Consider the following 27,738-nt stretch of genomic DNA (forward strand, 5'->3'; position numbering starts at 1 on the left):
ATTTATCCGGGGTTTTGGCCAAGTAGCTGCTCCCATAACGAAACTATGACGTGGGGGACCGGGAGTTGTTGGCTGTCGTCAAGGCTTTGAAGGCGTGGAGACATTGGCTTGAGGAGGCTAAACACCCTTTTCTCATCTGGACTGACCACCGTAATCTGGAGTACATCCGGGAGGCGAGGAGACTGAACCCTCGCCAGGCAAGGTGGGCCATGTTTTTCACTCGTTTTGTTTTCACCCTTTCTTACAGACCAGGTTCCCAGAACGTGAAGGCAGACGCACTGTCCCGGCTGTATGACACAGAGGAGCGGCCCATGGATCCCACTCCCATACTCCCGGCCTCCTGCCTGGTGGCGCTGGTGGTGTGGGAGCTCGACGCGGACATCGAGCGGGCGTTGCGTACAGAGGCCGCTCCCTTCCAGTGTCCCGCTGGGCGTCTGTACGTTCCGTCTGCTGTCTGTGACCGACTGATCTATTGGGTCCACACGTCACCCTCATCTGGTCATCCAGGCATCGGTCGGATGGTGCGCTGCCTGAGCGGGAAGTACTGGTGGCCCACCTTGGCTAAGGACGGGAGGGTTTATGTTTCCTCCTGCTCGGTGTGCGCCCAGTGTAAGGCTCCTAGACACCTGCCAAGGGGTAAGTTACAACCCTTACCCGTTCCACAACGGCCATGGTCACACCTGTCGGTGGATTTCCTAAATGATCTTCCTCCTTCACAGGGTAACACCACGATCCTGGTCGTTGTGGATCGTTTTTCTAAGTCCTGCCGTCTCCTCCCTCTGCCCGGTCTCCCTACGGCCCTACAGACTGCGGAGGCCATGTTTACACACGTCTTCCGGCACTACGGGGTGCCTGAAGATATAGTGTCTGATCGAGGTCCCCAGTTCACCTCAAGGGTCTGGAAGGCGATCATGGAGCGTCTGGGGGTCTCGGTCAGCCTTACCTCAGGTTTTCACCGCGAGAGCAATGGGTAGGTGGAGAGAGTAAACCAGGATGTGGGTAGGTTTCTGAGGTCTTATTGCCAGGACCGGCCGGGGGAGTGGGCAGCGTTCGTGCCCTGGGCTGAGATGGCCCAGAACTCGCTACGCCACTCATCCACTAACCTCACCCCCTTCCAGTGTGTATTGAGGTATCAGGCTCCTTGGCTCCTTGGCATCAGTCAGACTGAAGCTCCTGCGGTGGACGAATGGTTGCTGCGCCAGAAAGTTGGTGCAGATCGTCACCGCAGTGAGGCCCTTGTGTTCGCACTGGGGGACCGGTCTGGCTCTCGACCCGAAACCTGCCCCTCCGCCTGGCCTGCCGGAAGCTGGGTCCGCGGTTTGTGGGGACATTTAAAGTCCTGAGGAGAGTGAACGAGGTATGTTATAGGTTACAGCTTCCCCCCAATTACCGCATTAACCCCTCGTTCCATGTGTCTCTCCTCAGGCCGGTGGTGGCTGGTCCGCTCCAGGAGGCTGAGGTGCGGGAGGTTCCTCTGCCCCCTCTGGTCATCGAGGGGGCCCGGCGTGCTCCGTTCGTTCCATACTGGATTAGAGACGTCGGGCGAGGGGCCTTCAGTACCTCGTGGACTGGGAGGGGTATGGTCCGGAGGAGAGATGCTGGGTTCCGGTGGAGGACGTGATAGATCCTTCTCTGCTGCAAGAGTTCCACCTTCTCCATCCGGATCGCCCTGCGCCTCGTCCTCCGGGTCGTCCCCGAGGCCGGTGTCGACGTGCGGTACTGTCACGACTTCGGCCGAAGTCAATGCCTCTGCTTGTTCGGGCGGTGTTCGGCGATCGACATCACCGGCCTTCTAGCCATCGTCGTTCCATTTTTCATTTTCCATTTGTTTTGTCTCGTTTTTCCACACACCTGGTTCTCATTGTCCCTCATTATGTGTTGTGTATTTAACCCTCTGTTTCCCCCATGTCTTTGTGTGGTATTGTTTATCTGTTTTGATGTATGCGCACGTTAGTCTGGTTGCGCTGGGTTATGTATACCCGTTTTGTATTTCGTGTTCATTGTGCCGTGTGCTTTTGGTTTGCCTGAATAAAAGGCTCCGTGTGCTACCAAATACCTGCTCTCCTGCGCCTGACTTCCTTGCAGCCACTTACGGATACCTGACAAAGGTACGTGGGGCATGTGATGTCAACACGTACCTACAGTATGAAGCTTCACCGCACACAAATGCCTATTGCCTGCTAAATAAAAATGTCAACTATAAAAATTATGTTTTTTGACTTTTAAGAATAGCTGAATTGCTTCGCCTTGCTTTTCTGGTTGGCTGGATGCAAGTTTCACCATCCAATTATTTCAGATCTACAGGAGTGCAAGATTCACCATGGCACGGACCGTGGCGATACATTGGCACATGACAATAATTAGAATATGGCAAATATTCTTGCATTCTATCCATGCTGACTTTTGCGGGCTACCTGAAACATGAAAGAGATAGGTGGGAGGGCATGCAGGCTGTCTGCAATTTATTAATGTGCAATTTGCCTAAATGGGTAATGGAAACACTTGAACCAATTAATTTCTATTAGACACTGTAAGTTTTGGGAACAAGTAGATTTTTTGTTGTTGTATGCCATCACGTCCAGATGTTTTTATCGACGCAAGATTGTTAAATGGAAACGCACTGTAGCAGGCAATTTTCAAATCTATTTTCTACTAGAACAGAAAACGAAAACAAAACAAAAAAATCACTGGGCAAGTTAATGGAAACATGACATAACAAGCGAAAAACTGGTGATGTACAACCACATTTCGAAATTGCACCTTGTTTACTCTAGTATTCTAACTCTCAAATCCACAGTCACAATAGACCACCAATCATTACAACGCCACTCCTTATTTCACAATGATTATTATACAGTAAACGACATCACCAGTCAGCCTGTTTCATTCAACTGAAATCATTCAATACCAATTCACTACCAAGAGTTTAATAACAAAATGTGAGCAATATGTTTTAACATGAGCTACATACATACTATTACCTCAGGGGACAAAAAAGCCAAACAAGGGGCCTTTGCACAGACCTTATCAATGCCCCTATCAGATTTTCTTTAGGATTTGTCCCCAGAACTGTATGTCACAAAGCTTGCCTTAATGCTGCATGACACTTCTATCACACCTCAACAGAGTCAAGTTTCAAACCGTACATCATGTCATATCTACAGTAAGAGACTAAACCCAGCCATACAGCAAGCATCAATAATAGCCCATGTGTGTGTTGACGCAGTTGTTGACTGGGTAGAGCAGAAGTAGTAGAGGCCTGGTACCTGGCATGTGTTATTGCAGCCACCCATTCATCGCAGTCCTTTACATCCTCTGTACGCAACTCCAGGGCTTTCTGGTTTTCATGGGTGAAATTTACGGTGAAATAGTACTGAAACACACAAAAAAAGCTCGTAAACAGATGACTAGATTGCATGGGTAAGGATGCCTTTGTATTCTTTATTTTTTAATACATTGTATGAGAAAAAGTATTTGTATTACTCCATAGGAATCTAGATGAGATAACATGTTATAACCACAAAATGCAATGAAAAGGTCAGACAATGCACAGTATAGGCGCTATACCACAAAAACAATTACACTACATGTATATTTTACAAGAAAAATATGAAGAGTATTATTGGCCCTTAAAAATCTGTGTGCTGCAGACACACATTATTGGAACCATGAACCCTCTCACAATCTAAGCTTGTATCTATCCTTTCTCACTGTTGACATTAGAGGGGGTGGGAAAGGGAAACCCACATCCTCACCCACCAGCTCAATCGATGGGGCTTTTAGTGGGAAGCCTCCCCCTGACTGCCTGGCTGCCTGGGATGGCTCTGGTTCCCAGGAGGAAAAGCCATAAGACATGTAAGCTGGAGGCATTGCCAATTACATAACTGTGTGCTACCTGTTACCTAGCAACTCCACTCTGTGAGAATGGATAGGCTCTTAGCGCTTCTTGTCTCACTCCATTTTAACTAAGCAGGTCTTCTCTGCGCTGAATTCCCCAGCACCACTAGGTCTGTGTACAAACCATCACAGTCACGATCATAGACCATCCACCATCCATCACAGTCACCTCATAGACGTCACAGATCATAGACCATCCACCATCCATCACAGTCACGATCATAGACCATCCACATTAGCTGATGGAACAAAAGTTCATTTCAGACCATGCCAGACTACTGTGTTGTGCATATAGTCAATTTCTACATGGTTGTTGTACATTTAACACTCCCTTAACATATGATGAATAATCCTTATTCAAATAAGAATATCATTGCACTTACAATTTTCTTGTAAAACAGTATGTTCTGACCACACCAAAACACACAACGACATAGCAAGATGGAAAAAGATCAGTGCTGCTTGAAGAACGCCTACATTATCACATCTCACACATTGGAATCACGCTCAAGGTTAAAAACGTGACTCCTTGTGTGTACTTTGGCAGCAACCATGTTGAGTGAAAGCCAAGCCTTATCTTTGGCCTGCAGATGTCCAACAGGCGCCCATCAACCTGCACCTCATCACTATTCATGGCTGAATGCTTTCCATCTTCACATTCATTAGGTATTCATCCTCCCTTCAAAGAGAATCTATTTGTGTCAGGGATGCATGCTTGTTGTTGTTGTAGTTTTCCTTCATCCTCTCTTTAAGAGCAGGGAGAGTGGCTTGTTTAACACATAGCCTGCTTCACGCTTTATGTTTACGGCTGAGTCATACCACTCACACACTTTCAATGGTTTCTTAACATATACAATCAATGCTGCAAACCTGATGATCTGAACTGAACAATTGTTTGTTTTGGAGATGTAAGTAATGAATAACATTTTTCTCGTGCAGCTGGAAAATCAATGTTGTGATAATGGAATGTTGTGCCTGCTGGTTGAAAGTTGTGGATGACTTATGCTCCCCAAGGAAGGAATAAACAGGTTTAAGTCACCAGTAAGTGAGTCAATGTTGTGATACAGCTTAAACCAACATCTGCTACATGCCTGTACCTGCAACCCATTCCCCTAACAGAATAACAAAAAAGCCAGAGCAGAGGCCTTTGTAATAAAACAATATCCCACCTGTCCACAAGAGCAACCAGGCATGCAGCGTCAATAATTTTCCTCCCATCTATGCTTCCTGTGAATTAGCATAGCATTAGCAAGTCACATATTATCCTGCCATATAATTATGCACAATGTTGGAGAACTGTGGTAAAATATACTCTATAGAGGCAATCTACTACAGCTTTTTGCTCATAGCAATAAAAAGTCCCAATATTCTGTCTGGCTTTGAGTGTCATCCACTCATTCAGCTACCTCAAAGTGGGGTGAGAAAGAACAGAACAGAAATACATCAGCCATCACTGGCTGCGGAATGCTAGAAAATGCTGCTGTTCTCCAAAGAGGAGTGACTGTGTTTTTCTATAAATGGGCCCTGACCCCTACGAGGTACTGCAAGGAACAAATTTAGCACAGATAGCGGTTGGTTGTATTAATAGGGGAAGGGAGTCGCGACGACACACAGATACTCTCTGCAGTCCCCGAGCCCTTCCACACATCATTATTTTAGATGCAAATAAGGTTGCCATAGGAACCTTGGGCTCAAATACATTAGCATTCTTTAGATAATGGCTTTTGGGGATACATACATGTGGGAATAAATGCTCAATCCAGAACTGTATTGACAGTTAAAAGGTCATTTAAACACCTGATTTTGATGCAAATATGAGAAAGGCAAGACGTCCTGGGGCATTAATGCTCTCTTTAGAAAGCACTGGCACCCCTGTCTTTCTGTGCTCTCATCAATATGGTGGCCACTAAAGCCGTCAAACTTCACAACGACCTGCATCATTGCAGTTCACTTCAGTAAAATTTCATGTAAATTTGCCAATGTGTGAGGGCAGAAATGGGAGTGATATAAATATGATACAGTTTGTATGAATAGTATAGATAATGTTCATTACAAACCAGCATACCATGACTATTGAAGATTATCATTAAAAGTCTACTTCTCTAAATCCTAGGGTTGTCACAGATTTAGGCTGTTGATTGTCTCTGTGCCATCCTATATCCTATCATTCAGGATACACTTGCTGTTGTGCAAACAAGTTGAATGGTCTCTGGTTATACATACTCATAAGACATAAAAATACAACTCATTCTTCTACAGATGCCATATCTTAATTTGAGCCAGTTTGCTACAGCAGGAAAATAATCATGCAGCAACAGGAAATGTGAATTATTATGTGGATTATAATTAATTGACATTTTTTGTAGGGGTTGATACATTTTCCGTTAGGGCAAATCAATTCTGACATTTTAAAGTGGAAATGACAAAAGAAGCCTTTTTAAACATTGAATAGACTACAAGTTTGTATTTCCTGCCGTGCAGGAAAATAATTCTCAGCAACAAAAGAGTGATCTAATTAAGAGATTTTGATGTTGTTTTGATAGTGTCTGTGGAGTCTGTATTTGAAGGAATGATCCATTCCCACCTGTCTCGCTTCATAGCTGCCAGAGTCAACAAGCTCTATTCACAACTTAATCTGTGTTACATAGTTCAGATTGTATTTGTCACACCCCGTTGCATCCTACTACCATTTCCAAGCCAACATACATTACTACTTATAGCAGTTATTTATTAGAAAACAGAAACACCACCATACTCTCACATATAGTACAGGTGAGTGAGTGTTCATTGGTCAGTCAGTGTTCATTTGGTAAAAGATGAGCAATACATTATAAATTATATGTAATTATTTAATATACAGATGCCTAATCTGTTTTAGATAGCCATCCGATAATCATGATGAACAGGAAGGATCAAAACAAGGAAATTCCTAACAAATTCCTCTGTAACAATTTGCACGTTCGTGATATGAGGAGTTTTCATTCTCTTATGAGGGGACTGGGAGAGCAAAATATTAGCCACTATGCCACACACTGCTTTGTCAGCACAGGGACAGCTGTTCACAGGAAAGGCCTGGACTCTCTTTGGACTGCAGCCCTATAGAGTCATGGATAGGGACTGCAGACTGAACAAAACAGACACAAACAGAACCACTCATAGATAGAGCCTCAATCCAATGATCCTACACACAAAACATTCCACAATCATTACATCTTCCTTCATGTGCACAATACTTCTAACTATCCTATATCAGTAATAGAGAACACCAGGATTACAGCACCATTTTGTATTCTATTTTTCATTCGTTTTTCTGTAAGGAATGTGAAACAAGTTGAGCCATATAAGAAGATGAAGGGTATCAGTTAACCATCTTATTTGAAGTAAGAACGTAGTATCTTATGGTGTCTACTTCTACAGATTTACTCCAGCATTATAAATCATTCATCAATGGGTATATTTCATTAGTTGAATGTACTGGAAATATTACAGACCCTGGCCTACTGTATATTCATAATAGGCTTACAGTGAGTAGCCAATCAAGACAAATGATTACGTTTTATTTTTTTCTTCCAGATCTGAACAGCCTCATCCTACCATTCACTGATCCCAATGTGAAGGAATAACTCAGCCCATTTCTTTGAGAGCAAAATGCAATGTACCAAAACATAAAAACACTAGTGATGATGACCCCAGTGCTCGCTTGAAATAGGCCTACGGTCTTGTTATTAAACACTATTTGCTGCAGACGCAGTTGCCAAGGTAGGATGCTATTAATATCAGTGCGAGTCTGGGAGAGTTAAATCAATACGTCAAACAGTGATATTACGTCCATGTCCCACAAGATGGCGACGCTGGGATGCAATACCTTTTTTCTTTAGCGCAATTTTGCTGGAAAAAAAAACAGTATCACCAAACTTGACTGTATATCAGTGAGATAACATTACGTTGGTTGCACAATAATATGTCCAGATCAACCACATTTAAAAACACATAGGCCTTTAGACTATGTAGGGTATATAGATTAAGGGATTTATACATTTCTATAAATCCATAATTTCCAATTAGTTGCTATTATATTGTTGTCTAAAATAAGCAAACCCGATGAAGGCACAATGCAGCAAAATCGCGAGGTAGCTCGGTATTCAATTTGGTGTTGATAATGGAATCATTAATCCGATGCACAGATTACATAACACACGCACACTGAGCAAACGGCTCTGAATTTAATCTGATATAGGCCTACTGTAGGTTATAATTCCGCTGGATTGGAATGGAATAATTGCTGTGGATAAAGAGGAATAGGAAAGAAATATAAATCATGGCAATACTTCAAGTAGGCTAGACTACTCTTCCAAAAAAAAGATCCGTTACATGCACTGATAACACTGAACCGTCTGATTCACATGATCACCTGTTTTCAACCTCACCATGAGGATATCTGTACATCGGTAACTGGTGCATCACTCATGTTTATTCAATCAACCTGTAAATTAGTTACAGTCGTTTCCCCCCCAAAAGACAAATGAAACAATGTTATGAACTTGAATGTGTGTTATTTCTACCTGCTTTTCTAAACACTCCTTGGATGATTGTGAGGGTTTCGGTGACGGCGCTCTGTCACACACACATCCCTCCAACAGGTATAATCCCGCGGGTCGAGAGCTGGACTCGCTCTCAAAATAAAACAGCATATTTTGTAATAAAGCGAACCACTTTGTGTGCCATTTAGTGTTGTCTGAGCTCTTTTTGCTCAAGCAACCTCGCCTCGTACCATCCTTCTTTGCCAAAAGACCCAGGTAGGTGACATGACCATCATTAAATCGTATTCCCTTCTGCATTTTGATAAAGAGACTTTGGTTGAAAAAAGCTACTTGATCCTTACATCTTCTTAAACTCGGTCCCCAGACAGACGTGGACTTTCTGATTGCGGACAAGCAGTCCGCTCTACCCCCTGCATTTACCGTGTTGGCATGAAGGAAAAAAGAGAGAAACAAAACGAAGAACACGGGTGTATCATCCTAAATTCGTTGACGAGCTTGTTAGGGCTTCGATTATCACATTCCTTGGCAAAAAGAAAGATTTAGCAGACCGACTGTCAATTTAAACTGAGACTGGCAAAGGAAGAGAATTACAGTGTGCACGACGTGGTTTGTCGTATTCTCACGTGAAATCTCCAGAAACCAGTGAGCTCGGTGCTGAGCTAGGCAGGCAGGGAAGTCACGTGACGGGTCCTTGGGAAAGCACATTTCAGAACCTTGGACAACGAATTAAAAACAAGTAAAAGTGAAGACATTGCATGAGCTGTTTTTTTTCATGCTTATTTCTCAGGTGTTTCGAATTAAACATGACACTTGACTACTCTCATTAAACAAACATGGAAGTTGTGTTATTGGCGAATTGCTACTTATTTTTTTATTCCATTAGGTGGAATGGTAACTCCTTGTCACTCAGAGAATAAAAAGCATACATTTCAAAAGGGGGCAGTAATATAGTGAAAGCTCATTACAGACTATAGTACATTGGACAAGTGGCTATATAAGGGTCCTAAATCCATGTGATTCACAGAATACCATAGACCTTTTCAAATGTTTAAATTAAATAATCTCAAAACAGTTGGCAGTCTTGAACACTCAACTGTAAAGCTCAGTATTATTCACTGACACATCAATAAAGAGTTTGCCTTGCCAATACATTCATGTAATACATTTGGTTAATGATTATGTCGATTGGACATACATCTTGAATTGCTTTAGCCCATGTTTGGCAACCTTTTCAAGTGGACCCACCTGAGCAATTGTCAGTGTATTCTGTTTCCTTGCAATAAAACATGGTGTTTTGTTGCTGTCAGTACTATTGCACTCTCAGCCTACCTAACAAAGATTTGGCTGCAGTAAATTATGGTCCAGTGACAGAAAGCAGATGGTTGGAGAACGCTGTCCCATATTGCTCCTCGATCTGGGATGAAGAGTGAGATGTTTTCAGAGCGACCATCATCACAGGACAGTAAGCAGCAGTATTTTTCAAATAACATCCAACTGTGTTTCCTCAATTATTTCAACAAATGTATATTTAAAAATGGTATATTTATAATATTGAATGTAAATGGAACTGGCTTTAGCCTACTTTACAGGATGTTAGCATAGGCAATACTTTGACATTTTGTTTGTTGAAGATCAAAGTGCTTATTCTAGCAGAAAAAAATGAAATCCATTCTCTTCACTTCACACATGATGCAAAGAGCTGGAGGCCATAGCTGAGTCCTGTCTTATCCGCTAAGACCGTGGCCTCCCTCAGATTCTCTATTATATTAAGCTTATGCTAATGGTCACTCATCCATCATTCCCTAACATGGCTCTCCTCAGCCAGCCAGCCAGGTCCACACATACCAGAGTGGCAGGGACAACTCATTTCAGCACATCTGAGGGCTGTCTGCTCTGCCCTTGCTGTGCCATACAGATTCCTGCTTCATCCTCTTTCACCTCTCTCTCCTCTCTCTCTCTCTCTCCTCTCTCTCTCTCTCTCTCTCTCTCTCTCTCTCTCTCTCTCTCTCTCTCTCTCTCTCTCTCTCTCTCTCTCTTTCTCTTTCTCTTTCTCTCTCTCTCTCTCTCTCTCTCTCTCTCTCTCTCTCTCTCTCTCTCTCTCTCCCATTCTCTCTCTCTGCCATCCAATAACCACCACTTTCTTATTGCAATCATACAGGCTGTTTACATCCATGTCACATACATGAGGAGATACGATAAGATCTCCTTAACCCATACAGTAATTGATTCACAGCAATTTGTCTTTATTGACCTTTGGTAGCTCTCTTCTCTTGTATTATATTTCTCTCATTAGTTGCTCTGATTAGTCCAAGGGCAGCAGATTATCTACAGCCATTCCATAAGAGGCTTGATGACACCATTTTCAGACACAATAAAATCGACAGCTCCTCATAAAATACAATATGTTGCTGAATAATGCTATCATTCAAAGCCAGCACAAGATGATACAAAGAGCAACATCAGGATGACTCTGTTTAATTAATGGATACCTTTAGCTATTCAAATCCCTTACTGGGGGACTTAACCTTCATAGAGTTGATTAAAAGCCACTAGGATTTTTGAAGGTGATTCGTGAGACATCCATTGGCATTACTCAAATAAAGTGACTCAAATGTCAGACTTTAACAGTTAATGTAAGGTGTTGGAAATCAACACCAGTGAAATACTGTAATAGAATGAGTTAGCAGGGTTGTTGAAGTATTTCGGGAGGTCTCTCAAATGTTTCAAACCAGTGAACAGGAGATCATTTCACCCTCCCTCTCTATTCCAGAACATGTAGGTGTTGGATTTGAGTTTTAAAGGTCATTGCACACTGGATCTAATTCAGCCTGTTTTCATAAAATGCAGCCTCCCATAAAAAGGGAGGCACAAAAAAAACAGTCCAGCATCTGATTAATAGATTGACCTGACAATAAATGTGTACACTACTCTGTTTACAACAATACATAATGGTATTCCATAGTTTTCATTAATATCATATGAGGAACCCATTATCTGAGCTTGTTGGAGCTCATGGCATAATGTCCTGTGGCTTGTGCTGTAAGTGTTCTGTGTCACAGTGGTTATATATCTGAGCTATAAAACATCTTCTAGGACACAGGCAATATGCCTCTCTGACCTCCCAATTTGTTTAAAAGGCCTAGCCTTTAATCTGGTGCTGTCAGTCCTCTGGCTACTTCTCTCTCACAGGACATTTATTTATGATTTCATCCCTGTTGTTATCTGCTCTCTCTCAGATTCATTCTATCATAAATCCCTCTTCTTTCTAAGGCAGCTATTTAATCAGACCTTTTTTTCCTCTATTCTGTCAATTAGCTAGCTATTCATGGGGATTGATATTAATCCAAAGTCAAATTCATCTAATGGTTATATAAACCGTACAATGTATATAGATTTGAAGAAATAAGAGCAGATGTCTACTTTTGCCGTAAACTGAGCCAACGTTGGCTTAAGGCACCAATCAGCAACTAATCTTTACGGCCTATTTTGAATACATTTGCTTAAACGCACATGTGAGAGGCTGATAACACTGGGTGTATTGTTGGTTTGCTCTCCTGGAGCCAAGCTCAGGGCCAGGTGAAACCATCAAACAACTGGGTTGTTGTGCTCAGTGGGTAGACTCTGACTCCGCCAAACAAACACAGCACAGTGAATCCTTGATCTTTGAGCGTGGAACCCTCAACACATGCATCATTTGTATGTTTAGAGATACCTCTATGCTGCTTCCTTCAACAGATTCATAGAGCAGATAAAAGCCACTATATGTTTGGGGCGATCTGAATCAGCATTCCTCTGGTAGCTAAGGTAATGTTCTGCTGGAGCTCCAATCGGGCTGACTACACTGTTGCTCTGAGACAGAAGAATGGCTCTGCAACTCTGCCGGAGACCCCTCTCCCCCACACACCAACACAATGTCTATAGCCTACCCCCAGATGCACACTTCCTACAAAGGGGAGATGGCACTTGCTTGTCTGTCGATACAATAAACGGATGATCAGCTAGTTATCCATGCCTCTTCAAAGTCTGTTTTAACACTCAATTCATGCTGAATGATAAGTGCACATATTGATTTAAAGGCAACAATATTATAGTCATGGTCATACACATCCTAATATTTTTGTGAAATATATTTTCTAATAATTTCCACAAGCATTAAAGTAGTCATGATGAAGGCATGACCACTGTGATTCTGATATTTCCAACACTGAGATCCCTACAGTACCCTCCTCTCAGTGCTGTGGTCCAGACATGCCTACTCCTAATTACATGATCCAGCAGGTTTCTAATTCGCCATACTCCTCTCCAACCAAATTCACTAATTACTCCTTCCTTTTTTAGAAACAGCCTGCTTGGTTTGATCATGCCCCTCCTTATTGCTCATTGTCTTCTTGATCTTATGCATACTCAGGGTGGCTGGGGTGGGGGCAGTCCCAAGCTGTCTCTTTGAAACTGAGTAAGCAAAACATTCAAATTAACATCACTGAAACATGATTTTCCTCTGAAGAATCTGGAAGAGAGAGTGGAAGGTATAGAGCTTGGTTGACCCTATCAGTCATAGATAGCTTGTAATAGTTTGCATCTCAAACCATTCGGACTCTACAGATGTTTTTTCGGGATCTGCCCTTGCCTCACAAACACCGCTCTAGCTTCAGTTAATCACACAGACTAATGGTTGGTATGTACCAACGGATGCAGAAGTCTTTAGCTCAAGCACATTATGTTTAGAAGGGGTTAGAAGTCCATATTGCACCAGTGTCATGATGGGTCTCATTGAGTTAAAATGCAGAGCACGAAGGGATATGTTGGAAGCTGCATTGCAGTGATAATGTGGCATCCTAATCTGTCTGAATTCTGCCTTTTGTCTGAGAGCTCACACTGGTAGTCCAACGATGCCAGCACATTAGCCCATGATTTTCTGGAGGCTAGCTAGTACAGTTTAACCAATGTAAAGTAATGATCCACACAGTTGTCATTGGAGATTGGATTTGACAGGTGATGACTGACCAATAAGCTGTAACCAAACAACCCTCACAGCTTAAAAGAAAAACTTGGATCATGCTATAGGTGTTATCATGTAGCTTTGGTATTGGGTGCTGTTCTGCAGGCTAAGAAAGGAGGAATGGTTGGGTGGTGGTAAAGGAAAGTAAGAGATGGTATTTAGAATCTTGTATGAATGAAGCCTGGTCGTTCTTGCTGATGGCCAAACAGTGGCAGGCAGGTGTTTCTCCAACAGCTGCTCCCTCTCAACTGAAGCTGATTCTCTTCTGTCAGGACCCATTAGTTGGTCTGCCAGTCAGAGGTGATGGTGATGGGTGGGGGAATGTGGGGACCCAGGAATGCTCGTCTGATTTTGTCTTTACTTTTGCCTGTTACTGTGCTATTGACAATGGCACAGTAAGAAAAAACAGTCTTGATTTCATAATACATTTCTGTTACCACTAGTTTTACTGTTACCACTAGTTACTGTACATCTACTGTGGTACAGTATTTCTTGAAGGCACTGAGTCTTGGTCACATGTAGAAAGTACATTTTTGAACAACATGGAGGTGTCATGTCTGCCTGGGTGAGCCTTCTCCAACCAGAAAGACCTCTGACTTAGTTCTACTTCAATCCCACATCAGCCCAGCCACTGGCACTTACTGTCCCTATATCTCACAGTGGCAGAGACAGACAGAGTCACCAGGTTCACCTAATACATAATATATAACCATGAATTCAGTATCATAAACAAACACTTCACTTTACCAGTTCAAACTCCAAAGGAATGCATGATGTTAAGGGTACAATATACACTGAGGGTACAAAACATTAAGAACACCTTCCTAAGAACAGACTTACAAGTTCAGTGGCAGAGTTTAGTATAATAATCCAAAGGAAAATAGTCCACAGAGAAAACCCCCAAAATATACACTGAGTATACCAAACATTAGGAACACCCACAAGGAGGCGGGCCCATGTTGACTCCAGTGCTTCCCACAGTTGTGTCAAGTTGGCTGGCTGTCCTTTGGGTGTTGGACCATTCTTGATACACACAGGAAGCTGTTGATCTTGAAAAACCCAGCAGCGTTGAAGTTCTTGACACAAACCAGTGCGCTTGGCAACTACTACCATACCCTGTTCAAAGGCACCTACATCTTCTGCCTTGCCCATTCACCCTCTGAATGGCACACATACACAATTGTCTCAAGGATTAAAAATCCTTCTTAAACCTGTCTCCTCTCATTGTCTCCTCTCCTACACTGATTGAAGTGGATTTAAGAAGTGACATCAATAAGGGATCTTAGCTTTGGATGCACCTGGTCAGTAAATTCACTGGTCATGTAAAGAGCAGGTTCAAAAAGTTTTGTTCACTCAGTGTATGTCATCGTAATGTTCAGTACTTGTGTGTTTTTCTAATCACAAACACAGTTCTACACATGTTTTCCCCTCAAAAACCTCCCAGATACAGTGATTCTACTCTGTGAGTGTGTGAAGATGAAAGAATCAGAACGTGCTATTTCAGGAGCAGTACATGAGGTATAGAGGAAAGTGCCCAACAATGTACTTTACCTTCCTAGTGACCTGAGTGCAGAAAGGCAGCTAGAGCCATCTGTAGAGACTGCATGTCTGCGACTAGTGACCATGTCAATTTACTTGTGTTGTGTGGAGTGGTGAGTGGTGGTGTTGGTGGGCTGGGAGGTGGCAGAGCCCCAGCTCTTGGCCGTGGCCCAGGGCATTGTGCTGTGTGTTAGATACTGCCTGCAGGGTCGCCACCTGGCTGGTGCTTCCTCCAATCAGCCAGTGTTGCACAGAGGGCCTCCACAGCGGGTCTGTAATTGAATTTCACACATGCCACAAAGTCCACTTAACTGTTCAGTACTGCAAAAATCCTCAGTGAAAAATTCTCAGTAATTATTACAATGAATAAATACTTACTGTATTGTAACTTTTTGATGTATCATGAAGTTATAATAGTATGTATTTCTGTTCAATAATTGTTCAGACATTTTGTATCATAGAATCATAAAAAAATATATCTGTATATCTGTGAATATGCTTACAAGAAGTTTTCAGTCTATTTTAAACGTATACCTCAAGTAGACAAAAGTAGTTTTACTAGAAATGCAGCATTAACAACTCCTAAGCTGTCAAGGTCCTTCGATTCTCTATTTGTCTCATTTCTGTCATCACACAGCTTAAACAGAGTTTATTAGGGATGGCATGTCACACAGTGGGAAAAAAACCTTAAAAGCAACATCCCAGACATGCAGTACAGTGTGTGCTGCAAGCTTCTCAGGAAACATGCTTATTTTTTGGAATCACTGTCATTGCCTCTCTTGGCTAATGTCTTATTTTGTCTAAACAGTTCCATTTTAAGGGTTTGATATCCTGAACATTTCTCCTATTGCATGTTCGCCAAATAAAAACAGAACACATTCATTTGGCTGTAGTGCACAAGGAAACACCACAGTTATTATGTACAGTAACTTAGCATAAATGTATCTTACTCAGTGATAAAATACAGATTGCAACCATGCATACAATCCTAATCTGAATACTGTATAAATGTTTTATTCTTATTGTAGATATTTAACATTGTCTGCAATGGTCAAACAATGAGACTGTGCACAATAATTCAGGGACTAAATGCAGAACAATTCCTGATGCATGAAAGAATCTAGCCTCCAGTAGCAGTTTAGCCATGTACTGTATTTTTTCCATTTTCTATTTGATTTCACTGTATTCTCACTCTCTCTGCTTCTCTCTGCTTCTCTTTGCTTCTGCTTTTGCACGTTTACTAGGCTGCAGATCGGAGAAATCAGTCTGCATGTTGCACACCATAGTTATATAAATGTATAATTCTACAGTATATACAGTACCAGTAAAAAGTTTGGACACACCTACTCATTCAAGGGTTTTCCTTTATTTTAAAAATGTTGTACATTGTAGAATAATAGTGAATAGATCAAAACTATGAAATAACACATATGGAATCATGTAGTAACCAAAAAAGTGTTAAACAAATCAAAATACATTTTATTTTTTATATTCTTCAAAGTAGACACCCTTTGCCTTGATGACAGCTTTGCACACTCTTGGCATTCTCTCAACCAGCTTCACCTGGAATGCTTTTCCAACAGTCTTGCGGGAATCCCACATATGCACATTTGTTGGCTGCTTTTCCTTCACTCTGTGGTCCAACTCATCCCAAACCATCACAATTGGGTTGAGGTCGGGTGATTGTGGAGGCCAGGTCATCTGATGCGGCACTCCCTCACTCTCCTTCTTGGTCAAATAGCCCTTACATAGCCTGGAGGTGTGTTGGGTCATTGTCCTGTTGAAAAACAAGTGATAGTCCCACTAAGCGCAAACCAGATGGGATGGCGTATCGCTACAGAATGCTGTGGTAGCCATGCTGTTTAAGTGTGCCTTGAATTCTAAATAAATCACAGACAGTGTCACAAGCAAAGCACCCCCACACCATCACACCTCATCCTCCATGCTTCACGGTGGGAACCACACATGCAGAGATTATGCAGACACATGCAGAGATTACCTACTCTGCGTCTCACAAAGACACAGTGGTTGGAACCAAAAATCTCTAATTTGGACTCATTAGACCAATGGACAGATTTCCACTGGTCTAATGTCCATTGCTCTTGTTTCTTGGCCCAAGCAAGCCTCTTCTTCTAATTGTCTCTAATTGTGTCTTCTTCACACAGTCTCTGAACAGTTGATGTTGAGATGTGTCTGTTACTTAAACTCTGTGAAGCAATTATTTGGGCTGCAATCTGATGTGCAGTTAACTCTAATGAACGTATCCTCTGCAGCAGAGGTAACTCTGGGTCTTCCATTCCAGTGGCGGTCCTCACGAGAGCCAGTTTCATCTTAGCGCTCTATGGTTTTTGTGACTGCACTTGAAGAAACGTTCACATTTCTGGAAATGTTCCACATTGACTGACCATGTCTTAAAGTAATGATGGACTGTTGTTTCTCTTTGCTTATTTGAGCTGTTTTGCTATAATAGGGACTTGGTCTTTTACCAAATAGGGCTATATTCTGTATAGCACCCCTACCTTGTCACAACTCAACTGATTGGCTCAAACATTAAGAAGGATAGAAATTCCACAATTTAACTTTTAACAAGGCACACTTGTTAATTGACATGCATTCCAGGTGACTACCTCATGAAGATGGTTGAGAGAATGCCAAGAGTGTGCAAAGCTGTCATCAAGGCAATGGTGGCTACTTTGAAAAATATAAAATATATTCTGATTTGTTTAACACTTTTTTGGTTAGTACATGATTCCATATGTGTTATTTCTTAGTTTTGATTTCTTCACTATTATTCTACAATGTAGAAAATATTAAAAAATAAAGAAAAACCCTTGAATGAGTAGGTGTGTCCAAACTTTTGACTGGTACTGTACAAAGAAACAAACCCCTCAAAGTAGGCCAATTATCAGTGACTAGGAATGGGAGACATTAATGCAGTGTGGCATAGCCCAAGTAAGGAAAGGCAGGGTGTCTTGAAGCTTCCCCTCCTCCATCTGCTAATGTGAACTAAGAGGGGACATGTAAACAAGTCCCTCCATTATGTAACCAGGCCTGTCCTCCTCTCTGCAACCCCTCCATTCCACCATCCCTGTTTATTTATGTCTTCTATCTGCTCTGGAGGATGGCTGGAGAGGAGTGGAGTGGGGGGAGATGGAATGATTGATGTTGGTTGGCTCACACTTGCTCTCATCCCTCCTGGGAATGTGTGATAGTTGGACAAGTCTCCTCCTCCCATATTCTTAACATTGGCATTGGATTCACCAGCAGGTCTTGCTCTGCTCAACAACAAAAAATATGTCCAGTGCATCCCATAACTGAATAATGTAACATTTAAGGTGTTGCTATGATGGCCAGAGACATTAAAGTAGCTGTCTACCACCATGCACATTTGTTCACTGAAGACGCCAAGCCACCTCATAAATTAAAATGAGATATTGATTAGTGACTTAAGAACAACTGTGCAATCGCTCAAGAACAAATGGTCCCTGGTCTTCCTCTATCTAGAGCAGGGGTGTCAAACATATGGCCCCGCGGGCAGGATATACATTTTTTATTTATTTTTATTTTTGGGAGGGAACAAACTCAATCTAATCTACGACTAAAACCAAATCAAGACTGTGTAGAAATGCTAATGGACCTACATTCATACAGTTTCTTGACTGTGTCAAGCTCGCTAATAATCACAGAAATTAAAGATAGACAGTCAGGGAGCATCGTAAATTCCCAAAATGATGGATAGAGGACTATTTCCGCACACATTTTGTGTGTGGCCCTCCAAACCTAATTGAAGACCGAATGCGGCACCCGGGGCAAAATGAGTTTGACGCTCCTGATCTAGAGTATCAAGAACACAAACAATGTTGTGGTGTGCTGATGGGGAATCGGAGAGCGGGGCTCTTTCAGGGCAGGTTGTCACAGTCTCTGAATATATCACACCTGGACATTCCAGAACTATTTACATCTGTTGTCTGAAATTAAGTTTGTCTTCATCATGGTAAGTATAAAATTTATATGGGAAAAGAGAGCAAAAGCTACTGTAAATACGTATCTTGAACACACCCCCTGCATTTGCAGCATAGATCAAGTGGGCACAGAGGTCAATGTGCCATTAATGTTGGCGGACACAGATTCCATCTGGAAGAGCCAGTGCAATGAGATAGCCCACAGGGGTTATTACCAAGCTGTCCTCTCCAGCACTCAATCACCGCTAAATTAAATCTAAGGATGACAGATGCTGCCAATCAGGGATGGGTTAGTGAGGTCAAATCAATATCCATACGCTGACCTTTTCCTGCGCCGCTACCTTTCGGAGTACCTATCAGTGCATCAGGGCTATCAATTGGGACTAATGAGTCTTAGTGGTCAGATCCTGGCAGAGACCCATCACTTATACTACAGCTCAGTACTCGTCAGGCCCAGGCAAGGTTACGCCACTGTTGATGAGGACTCTCAATAAAAGCTCTATTATCAACGGCTGCATTGGACCTTTAAAAATACTATTTTAATAAGTAAATTCATCCTATTTCATTCTTCCCCAGACGAAATAGTACGGACAAAACTGATTTTCAATTCTATAGCTAAACTAGCTAGCTAGCTAGCTTACAGCTAGCCTAGTTATGTCTGCTAACATTTGTTCACATGAATCTGTCCATTTATCATGCATTCACTAAAAAAGTGTCCCATGTTGCCTGGTGCGTTGTCTTCAGGAACAGTATCCATTCTCCTCTTTGCTGCCGGATTGGTGTTGATCTTTGTGACTAACGTCAAAGATCATTTGAATAAAGTGGCCTATAAACTGCTTCTCCATAGAAATCCCTGATCTAAATCAAATCAAATCAAATCACATTTTATTGGTCACATACAGATGTTTAGCAGATGTTATTGGTCACATACAGATATTTAGCAGATGTTATTGGTCACATACAGATATTTAGCAGATGTTATTGGTCACATACAGATATTTAGCAGATGTTATTGGTCACATACAGATATTTAGCAGATGTTATTGGTCACATACAGATATTTAGCAGATGTTATTGCGGGTGTAGAGAAATGCTTGTGTTCCTAGCTCCAGCAGTGCAGTAGCGTATTATGCACAACAATACACACAAATCTATAAGGGCACAGGGCGAGACCAGATGCAGACACGGGAGGCAGATGTTTAGATTCTCTGATATTTATTAGTATCCAAGGGGCAGGCAAGAGAATGGTCATGGACAGGCAAAAGATCATAACAAGGTCAGAGTCCAGGAGGTACAGAGTAGCAGGCAGGCTCGAGGTCAGGGCAGGCAGTATGGTCAGGCAGGCGGGTTCAGAGTCAAGGCAGGCAAGGGTCAAAACCGGGAGGACTAGCAAAAAAACAAAAAAAAGCGGGAGCATGGAGTAACACGCTGGTTGACTTGACAAAACAAGACGAACTGGCACTGAATACCCAGGGGATAATGGGGAAGATGGGCGACACCTAGAGGGGGTTGAGACAAGCACAAGGACAGGTGAAACAGATCAGGGTGTGACAAAATCTGAAAGTAAAATAATGTAATTAAGAAATATATAAATATTAGATCGAGCGATGTCGGAGTGGCATTGACTAAACTACAGTAGAATAGAATACAGTATATACATATGAGATGAGTAAAGCAGTATGTAAACATATTTTAAACATTATTAGAGTGACTAGTGTTCCATTATTAAAGTGGCCAGTGATTCCAGGTCTATGTATACAAGGCAGGAACCTCAAAGGTGCAGGGTTGCGTAACCGGGTGGAAGCCGGCTAGTGAGAGATAGATAAGATAGAAGCTGTTTATCAGTCTCTCGGTTCCAGCTTTGATGCGCCTGTACTGACCGCTCTTTCTGGATGATAACGGGGTGAACAGACTGTGGCTCGGGTGGTTGTTGTCCTTGATGATCTTTTTGTCGCGACAAACTATTCACGTGCAAGCTGTCAAATCAAAGGCACTCATTTTATGTAAAGTCGTTTTTTATGAAAATTTCACAAGGTCGTAGTAATGACAGTTTCATCTACATTGTTTTGACGTTGTTTCGAATCTTGGCATTGCTTTTAGATTTCGAGAAGATTTTCGAAGATACATATATTTTTATTAACTAGTATGATGGGAAATTCATTTAAATATCAAGAGAGAAAATAGATTAAAAGTGAAATAAAAATGTAATAATAAAAAAATGACACCAATCGGGGGAGTTAAAGGGCAGGTGCTCTATCTGTACACTTGCCTGGGTGTTCCTATTCGGCAAATACAGCTGCGAACTTCCTATTTCCTAGGTGTGACATCAGAAATCCGACTTTGTTTGATTCATGTGATTTTTGGTTGGAACAATTCTTCAACCAATAAGATTTTAGCTAGCTTGATAAGCTAGCTAACGTTTCTAATAGTAAAGGTGGCTAGCTTGCCTAACATTGACAATATGGTCAAACTAACTACACAATCCATATTGATAAGGTTGTAGTTGTCAAAAACAGATTTGTTGTCATTTGGATGAAAAGGTAAATGGTCAGTGGTTAAACATTACAACTCGGCCACTTGACTCGGGAAACAATTTTCAATGGCAGGGGAAAGCGGCATACAGCACGGCTTGGAACGTGGTTTGTCAAATCAGCATCCAGGATCCAAACAAAACGTTTTACAACAAATGATATGTAACTACAATTTTATTACAAAGGATACACTTGCAATTATAATGCACCTACTCAGGAGAAAGCAAGTTAATGTAAAGTTAAATAACTTTCAATGACTATGTAGTTACAATTTAACAGCAATTTTGCACAGGAGAATTAGGTATAACCCTTTTAGTTACATTGTACTTACAATATAACAATCTTTAACAATCAACTCTGTTATTACAATGTAAAGTGAAATTACTTTTTAGTGATTATGTAACAACCACTGCAGTCAACAGGCTAACCAGGAAAAATTAGGAGATAGAAGAATGTATATACTTAACAGAATATCGGTTTGACTTTTGTTTAATGGATAAAAAATTATCATATTCAAACCATTCAAATTTTATTCCATATTTCAGACGCTCAGCAATAATTACTTTAGTGAGTAAAAAAGGTTGGTAAATTTAATAGCTAGCATTCCCCTATTAATTCGCTAATGTAGCTAGCTAGCAAGTAGCTAGCTAATCTCAATGTCAACGCATTTTCCAACTATGTCAAAACATTTGACAAATCGTCATTAAACTCATGAAACATTTAGTTAATAATGTTATTTAATGATTTGAGACTTACATTGTAGTTTTTCTCAGTGGTGTATATTCATGGATGCCAACGGAAGCCAGGCTTCCTAAAATATTTGACCAATAAAATAAATAAATAATAAAACTATTGATTTCGTCTTCCAGTGTTTTCATAATTTTCCTTCAATTCACTGAATCTATCTGGAGAAATCATCAGAGCGAGGGAAACAGCGCCCATCTGTCTCTTGTAGCCCATATATCTGATGCTGTCTGGACAAATAGAGTATGACATGTTGCCGTCGTAGCATTTGATTGATTGATGCCAGCAAGCATTTGGCCTCCCTTGATAAAAATAATGAAAATAATAGCCAATCATCGTTGAGCTGAGCTCAACTGTGGGTAGTTCTGGCACAGCAAAACCACCCCCAAGGGAGGCCAGTTGGGATTTGGCTTCACACCAATCTAATCACATCAAATGCAAAACATAATTGTCAGAAACTAGTGTCTGTTTCTGGTCTCCTTGTGTTTTTGTCCTGCTGTAGCTAGCTAGCTAAGTCTGCCCTTTCCTAAGCCATCGATGGAGATGGGGATTTGGACTTATTGTTTGACTTAATTCTCTGTCAAGGCCAACGATTATAGTTGAAATTCTGATCTAACCATAACTTCATACATTGTGCCACTGGCCTGAGACAATTGAAGTTCAATATGTAGAATATGTAGCCTCACATTAACTACTGTAGCTAGCTAACTTAGCTGGTTCATTATTGCCCATGCAAGGAAGTTGCGTAACTGGTGGCAGGGAAGTCAGATGCAGGAGAGCAGAACTAGGTAATAGCCGGAGCAGTTTAATTGCAAAATCAACGGCATAAAGAATAACAAACATGGGTACATAACCCGTCGGCACCAGTAAACATGTGCACAAGCACTTACAACAAACAATTCCACACAAAGACATGGGGGGAACAGAGGGTTAAATACACAACAATAAATGAGGGAAATGAAAACCAGGTGTGTAGGAAAACAAGACAAAACAAATGGAAAATTAAAAGTGGATCGATGATGGCAAGAAGACCGGCGACGCCGACCGCCGAACGCCGCCCGAACAAGAAGAGGAACCGACTTCGGTGGAAGTCGTGACAGTACCCCCCCCTTGATGCGCGGCTCCAGCAGCGCGCCGACACCGGCCTTGGGGACGACCCGGAGGGTGAGGTGCAGGGCGATCCGGATGGAGACAGTGGAACTCCCGCAGCATTGAGGGGTCCAACACGTCCTCCACCGGAACCCAGCATCTCTACTCCGGACCGTACCCCTCCCAGTCCACGAGGTACAGTATGGATCGAACGGAGTACGTCGGGGCCCCCTCGATGTCCAGAGGGGTTGGAGGAACCTCCCGCACCTCAGACTCCTGGAGCGGGCCAGCCACCACCGGCCTGAGGAGAGACACATGGAACGAGGGGTTAATACGGTAATCGGGGGGAAGCTGTAACCTGTAACTCACCTTGTTCAGTCTCCTCAGGACTTTAAATGGCCCCATAAACCGCGGACCCAGCTTCCAGCAGGGCAGGAGGAGGGACAGGTTTCGGGTTGAGTGCCAGACCCGGTCCCCCGGTACGAACACCGGGGCCTCACTGCGGTGACGGTCTGCGTTGGCTTTCTGGCGCAGCACGGCGCGCTGAAGGTGAACACCGCAGGAGCCTCGGTCTGACTCTGATGCCAAGGAGCCAGAACCGGCTGATACCCCAGTACGTACTGGAAGGGGGAGAGGTTAGTGCAGGAGTGGCGGAGCGAGTTCTGGGCCATCTCTGCCCAGGGCACGAACGCCGCCCACTCCCCCGGCCAGTCCTGGCAATAAGACCGCAGAAACCTACCCACATCCTGGTTTACTCTCTCCACCTGCCCGTTACTCTCGGGGTGAAAACCCGAGGTAAGGCTGATCAAGACCCCCAGACGTTCAATGAAGGCACTCCAGACACTCGAAGTGATCTGGGGACCCCGATCAGACACTGTGTCCTCAGGGACCCCGTAGTGCTGGAAGACGTGTGTAAACAAGGCCTCCGCAGTCTGTAGGGCCGTAGGGAGACCAGGTAGAGGGAGGAGACGACAGGACTTAGAAAAACGGTCCACAACAACCAGGATCGTGTGGTTACCCTGTGAGGGAGGAAGATCGGTAAGGAAATCCACCGACAGGTGCAACCAAGGCTGTTGTGGAATGGGTAAGGGGTGTAGCTTACCTCTGGGCAGGTGCCTAGGAGCCTTACACTGGGCGCACACCGAGCAGGAGGAAACATAAACCCTCACGTCCTTAGCCAAGGTGGGCTACCAGTACTTCCCACTCAGACAGCGCACCGTCCGGCCGATGCCTGGATGACCAGAGGAGGGTGACGTGTGGGCCCAATAGATCAGCCGGTCACGGACAGCAGACGGAACGTACCGCTCCCACACTACCGGCGCCACCAGGCAGGAGTCCGGGAGTATGGGGGTGGGATCCATGGGCCGCTCCTCTGTGTCATACAGCCGGGACAGTGCATCTGCCTTCACGTTCTGGGAACCTGTTCTGTAAGAAAGGGTGAAAACAAAACGGGTGAAAACATGGCCCACCTTGCCTGGCGAGTGTTCAGTCTCCTCGCCGCCTGGATGTACTCCAGATTGCGGTGGTCAGTCCAGATAAGAAAAGGGTGTTTAGCCCGCTCAAGCCAATGTCTCCACTCCTTCAAAGCCTTGACGACAGCCAACAGCTCCCGGTCCCCCACGTCATAGTTTAGCTCCGCCGGGCTGAGCTTCCGCGAGAAGGCACAGAGGCGGAGCTTCGGTGATGTACCCGAGAGCTGAGAGAGCACGGCTCCTATCCCAGCCTCGGACGCGTCCACCTTCACTATGAACGCCAAAGAGGGATCCGGATGGGCCAGCACGGGAGCCGAGGTAAACAGAGCCCTCAGGTGAACAAAAGCCCTGTCCGCCTCAGCCGACCACTGCAAACGTACCGGTCACCCCTTCAGCAGTGAGGTAATGGGAGCCGCTACCTGACCAAAACCCCGGATAAACCTCCAGTAGTAATTGGCAAACCCTAGAAACCGCTGCACCTCCTTTACCGTGGTGGGAGTCGGCCAATTACGCACGGCTGAAATGCGGTCACTCTCCATCTCCACCCCTGAGGTGGAAATGCGGTACCCTAGGAAGGAGACGGATTGTTGGAAGAACATGCATTTCTCAGCCTTGACGTACAGGTCATGCTCCAACAGACGACAAAGCACCCTGCGCACCAGGGACACATGCTCGGCGCGTGTTTCGGAGTATATCAGAATGTCATCAATATACACCACTACACCCTGCCCGTGCAGGTCCCTGAAAATCTCATCTACAAAGGCTTGGAAGACTGACGGAGCATTCATCAACCCGTATGGCATGACGAGGTACTCATAATGCCCTGAGGTAGTACTGAAAGCCGTCTTCCACTCGTCTCCCTCCCGGATACGCACCAGGTTGTAAGCGCTCCTGAGATCTAGTTTGGTGAAGAAGCGCGCCCCACGCATTGACTCAATCGCTGTGGCTATGAGAGGTAGCGGGTAACTGTACCTCACAGTGATCTGGTTGAGACCTCAATAGTCAATACACGGGCGCAGAACTCCCTCCTTCTTCTTCACAAAATAGAAACTTGAGGAGGCGGGTGAAGTGGAGGACCGAATGTACCCCTGACGCAGGGATTCGGAGACATATGTTTCCATAGCCGCCGTCTCCGCCTGTGACACGGGATACACGTGACTCCTGGGAAGTGCAGCGCCTACCAGGAGATCTATCGCACAATCGCCCCATCGATGAGGTGGTAATTGAGTCGCCTTCTTTTTCAGGAGGCGAGAGCCAAATCGGCATATTCAGGGGGAATGCGCACGGTGGAAACCTGGTCTGGACTCTCCACCATAGTAGCAACAACAGAAACCCCTAAACACTTACCTGAGCACTCTCGCGACCACCCCGTGAGAGCCCTCTGTGGCCAAGAAACAGTGGGGTTGTGACAGACTAACCAGGGTAGGCCCAGCACCATGGGAAACACAGGAGAATCAATAATGAAGAGGTGACTCCTGGGAAGTGCAGCGTCTACCAGGAGATTTATCGCACAACCCCCCCGTCGATGTGGTGGTAATTGAGTCAGAGTCATAGCCAAATCGGCATATTCAGGGGGAATGCGCACGGTGGAGACCTGGTCTGGACTTTCCACCGTAGCGGGGAAAACTCAGGATAAGTGACATACAAAACATGTGTGCAACAGAGGGCTTAGTGAGAATGGTGCCGGCTCACCTGGGGTGACACCAGAGTGCCCTGCCTGCTGCCTCGATCCCCAGAGGAACCAACCCGGCACCGACCGGCAGCGGTGGTGCTGGGGAATGGACCCCACAGACTCTGCTCTGGACGTCCGCGGGTAGCCAGCAGGTTATCCAACCGAATTGACAGGTCCACCAGCTGGTCAAAGGTGAGGGTGGTGTCCCTGCAGGCCAACTCCCGACGGACGTCCTCGTGCAAACTGCAGTGATAGTGGTCGATCAGGGCCCTGTCGTTCCATCCCGCGCCGGCGGCCAGGGTCCGAAAGTCCATAGCGAACTCCTGGGCACTCCTCATCCCCTGCCTCAGATGGTAGAGACATTCACCTGCCGCTCTACCCTCGGGCGGGTGGTCGAAGACTGCCCGGAAATGGCAGGTGAAATCCTCGAAATGGTCCATCGCCGCATCTCCTTCTCCCCACACGCCGTTGGCCCACTCCAGGGCTTTCCCTGAGAGGCACGAGACGAGGGCGAACACCCTCTCACGGCCCGAAGGAGCCGGGTGAACGGTTGCCAGGTAGAGATCCAGCTGCAATAGGAAACCCTGGCAGCGTGCAGCCGTCCCGTCGTACTCCCGGGGAAGGGCGAGATGAATCCCACTGGGACCGGGTGAAGGGGAGGCGAGTAGAGGAGTCCCTGGTTGTGCTGGTGGAGGCGCTGGAGGAACTCCCTGTCTCTCCCAGCGGTCCATGGTTTGGACGACGCGGTCCATGGCGGCGCCGAGATGGTGAATCATCGCCGCTTGCTCCTGGACACGCTCCTCAAACCCTCTACCAGGGGCACCTGCTCCTGCTGACTCCATATTGTGGTGTGGAATTCTGTAAGGGGTGTGTAACTGGTGGCAGGGAGGAAAACAAGACAAAACAAATGGAAAATTAAAAGTGGATCTATGATGGCAAGAAGACCGGCGACGCCGACCGCCAAACGCCGCCCGGACAAGGAGAGGAACCGACTTCGGTGGAAGTCGTGACACTAGCAAGGCTTTGCTGGGGAGTCTATCCCATAACACCTTGCGGCGCACCAACAATTCTGATTTTAAGTCGACCCTGTTTCAGAAGAATAAGGAATGTAAGGATAACGTTAAATTGTTCACGAAATTGTTAACATTTTCAACCAATTACTTTCATATGAATTTTGAATTCAAATGTTGAATATTTGTTGTTTATCAGCCTGCAGATGTAAATAACTTTTTGGGAACCTCCTAGCCACCAGGATAATCAACATATCCCAGGATTTTATTATGGAGTGTGCA

General features: G+C 44.2%; 1 protein-coding gene across 1 annotated transcript in view; it reads right to left on the minus strand.

The window, feature by feature from the left end:
- LOC120053231 (ras-specific guanine nucleotide-releasing factor 1-like) overlaps positions 1-8,735 on the minus strand; it is a 31,471-nt gene extending 22,736 nt beyond the window's left edge. The window contains exons 1-2 of the mRNA XM_039000378.1: positions 8,460-8,735; positions 3,267-3,373 (exon numbers count right to left, since the gene is read on the minus strand). Of these exons, the coding sequence (XP_038856306.1) occupies positions 3,267-3,373; positions 8,460-8,735 (383 nt within the window). The remainder of the gene's footprint in view (positions 1-3,266; positions 3,374-8,459) is intronic.
- Between the last annotated feature and the right edge of the window lie 19,003 nt (positions 8,736-27,738).

This window comes from Salvelinus namaycush, chromosome 9 (genome assembly GCF_016432855.1).
Source record: "Salvelinus namaycush isolate Seneca chromosome 9, SaNama_1.0, whole genome shotgun sequence".
Taxonomy (NCBI): Eukaryota; Metazoa; Chordata; class Actinopteri; order Salmoniformes; family Salmonidae; genus Salvelinus; species Salvelinus namaycush.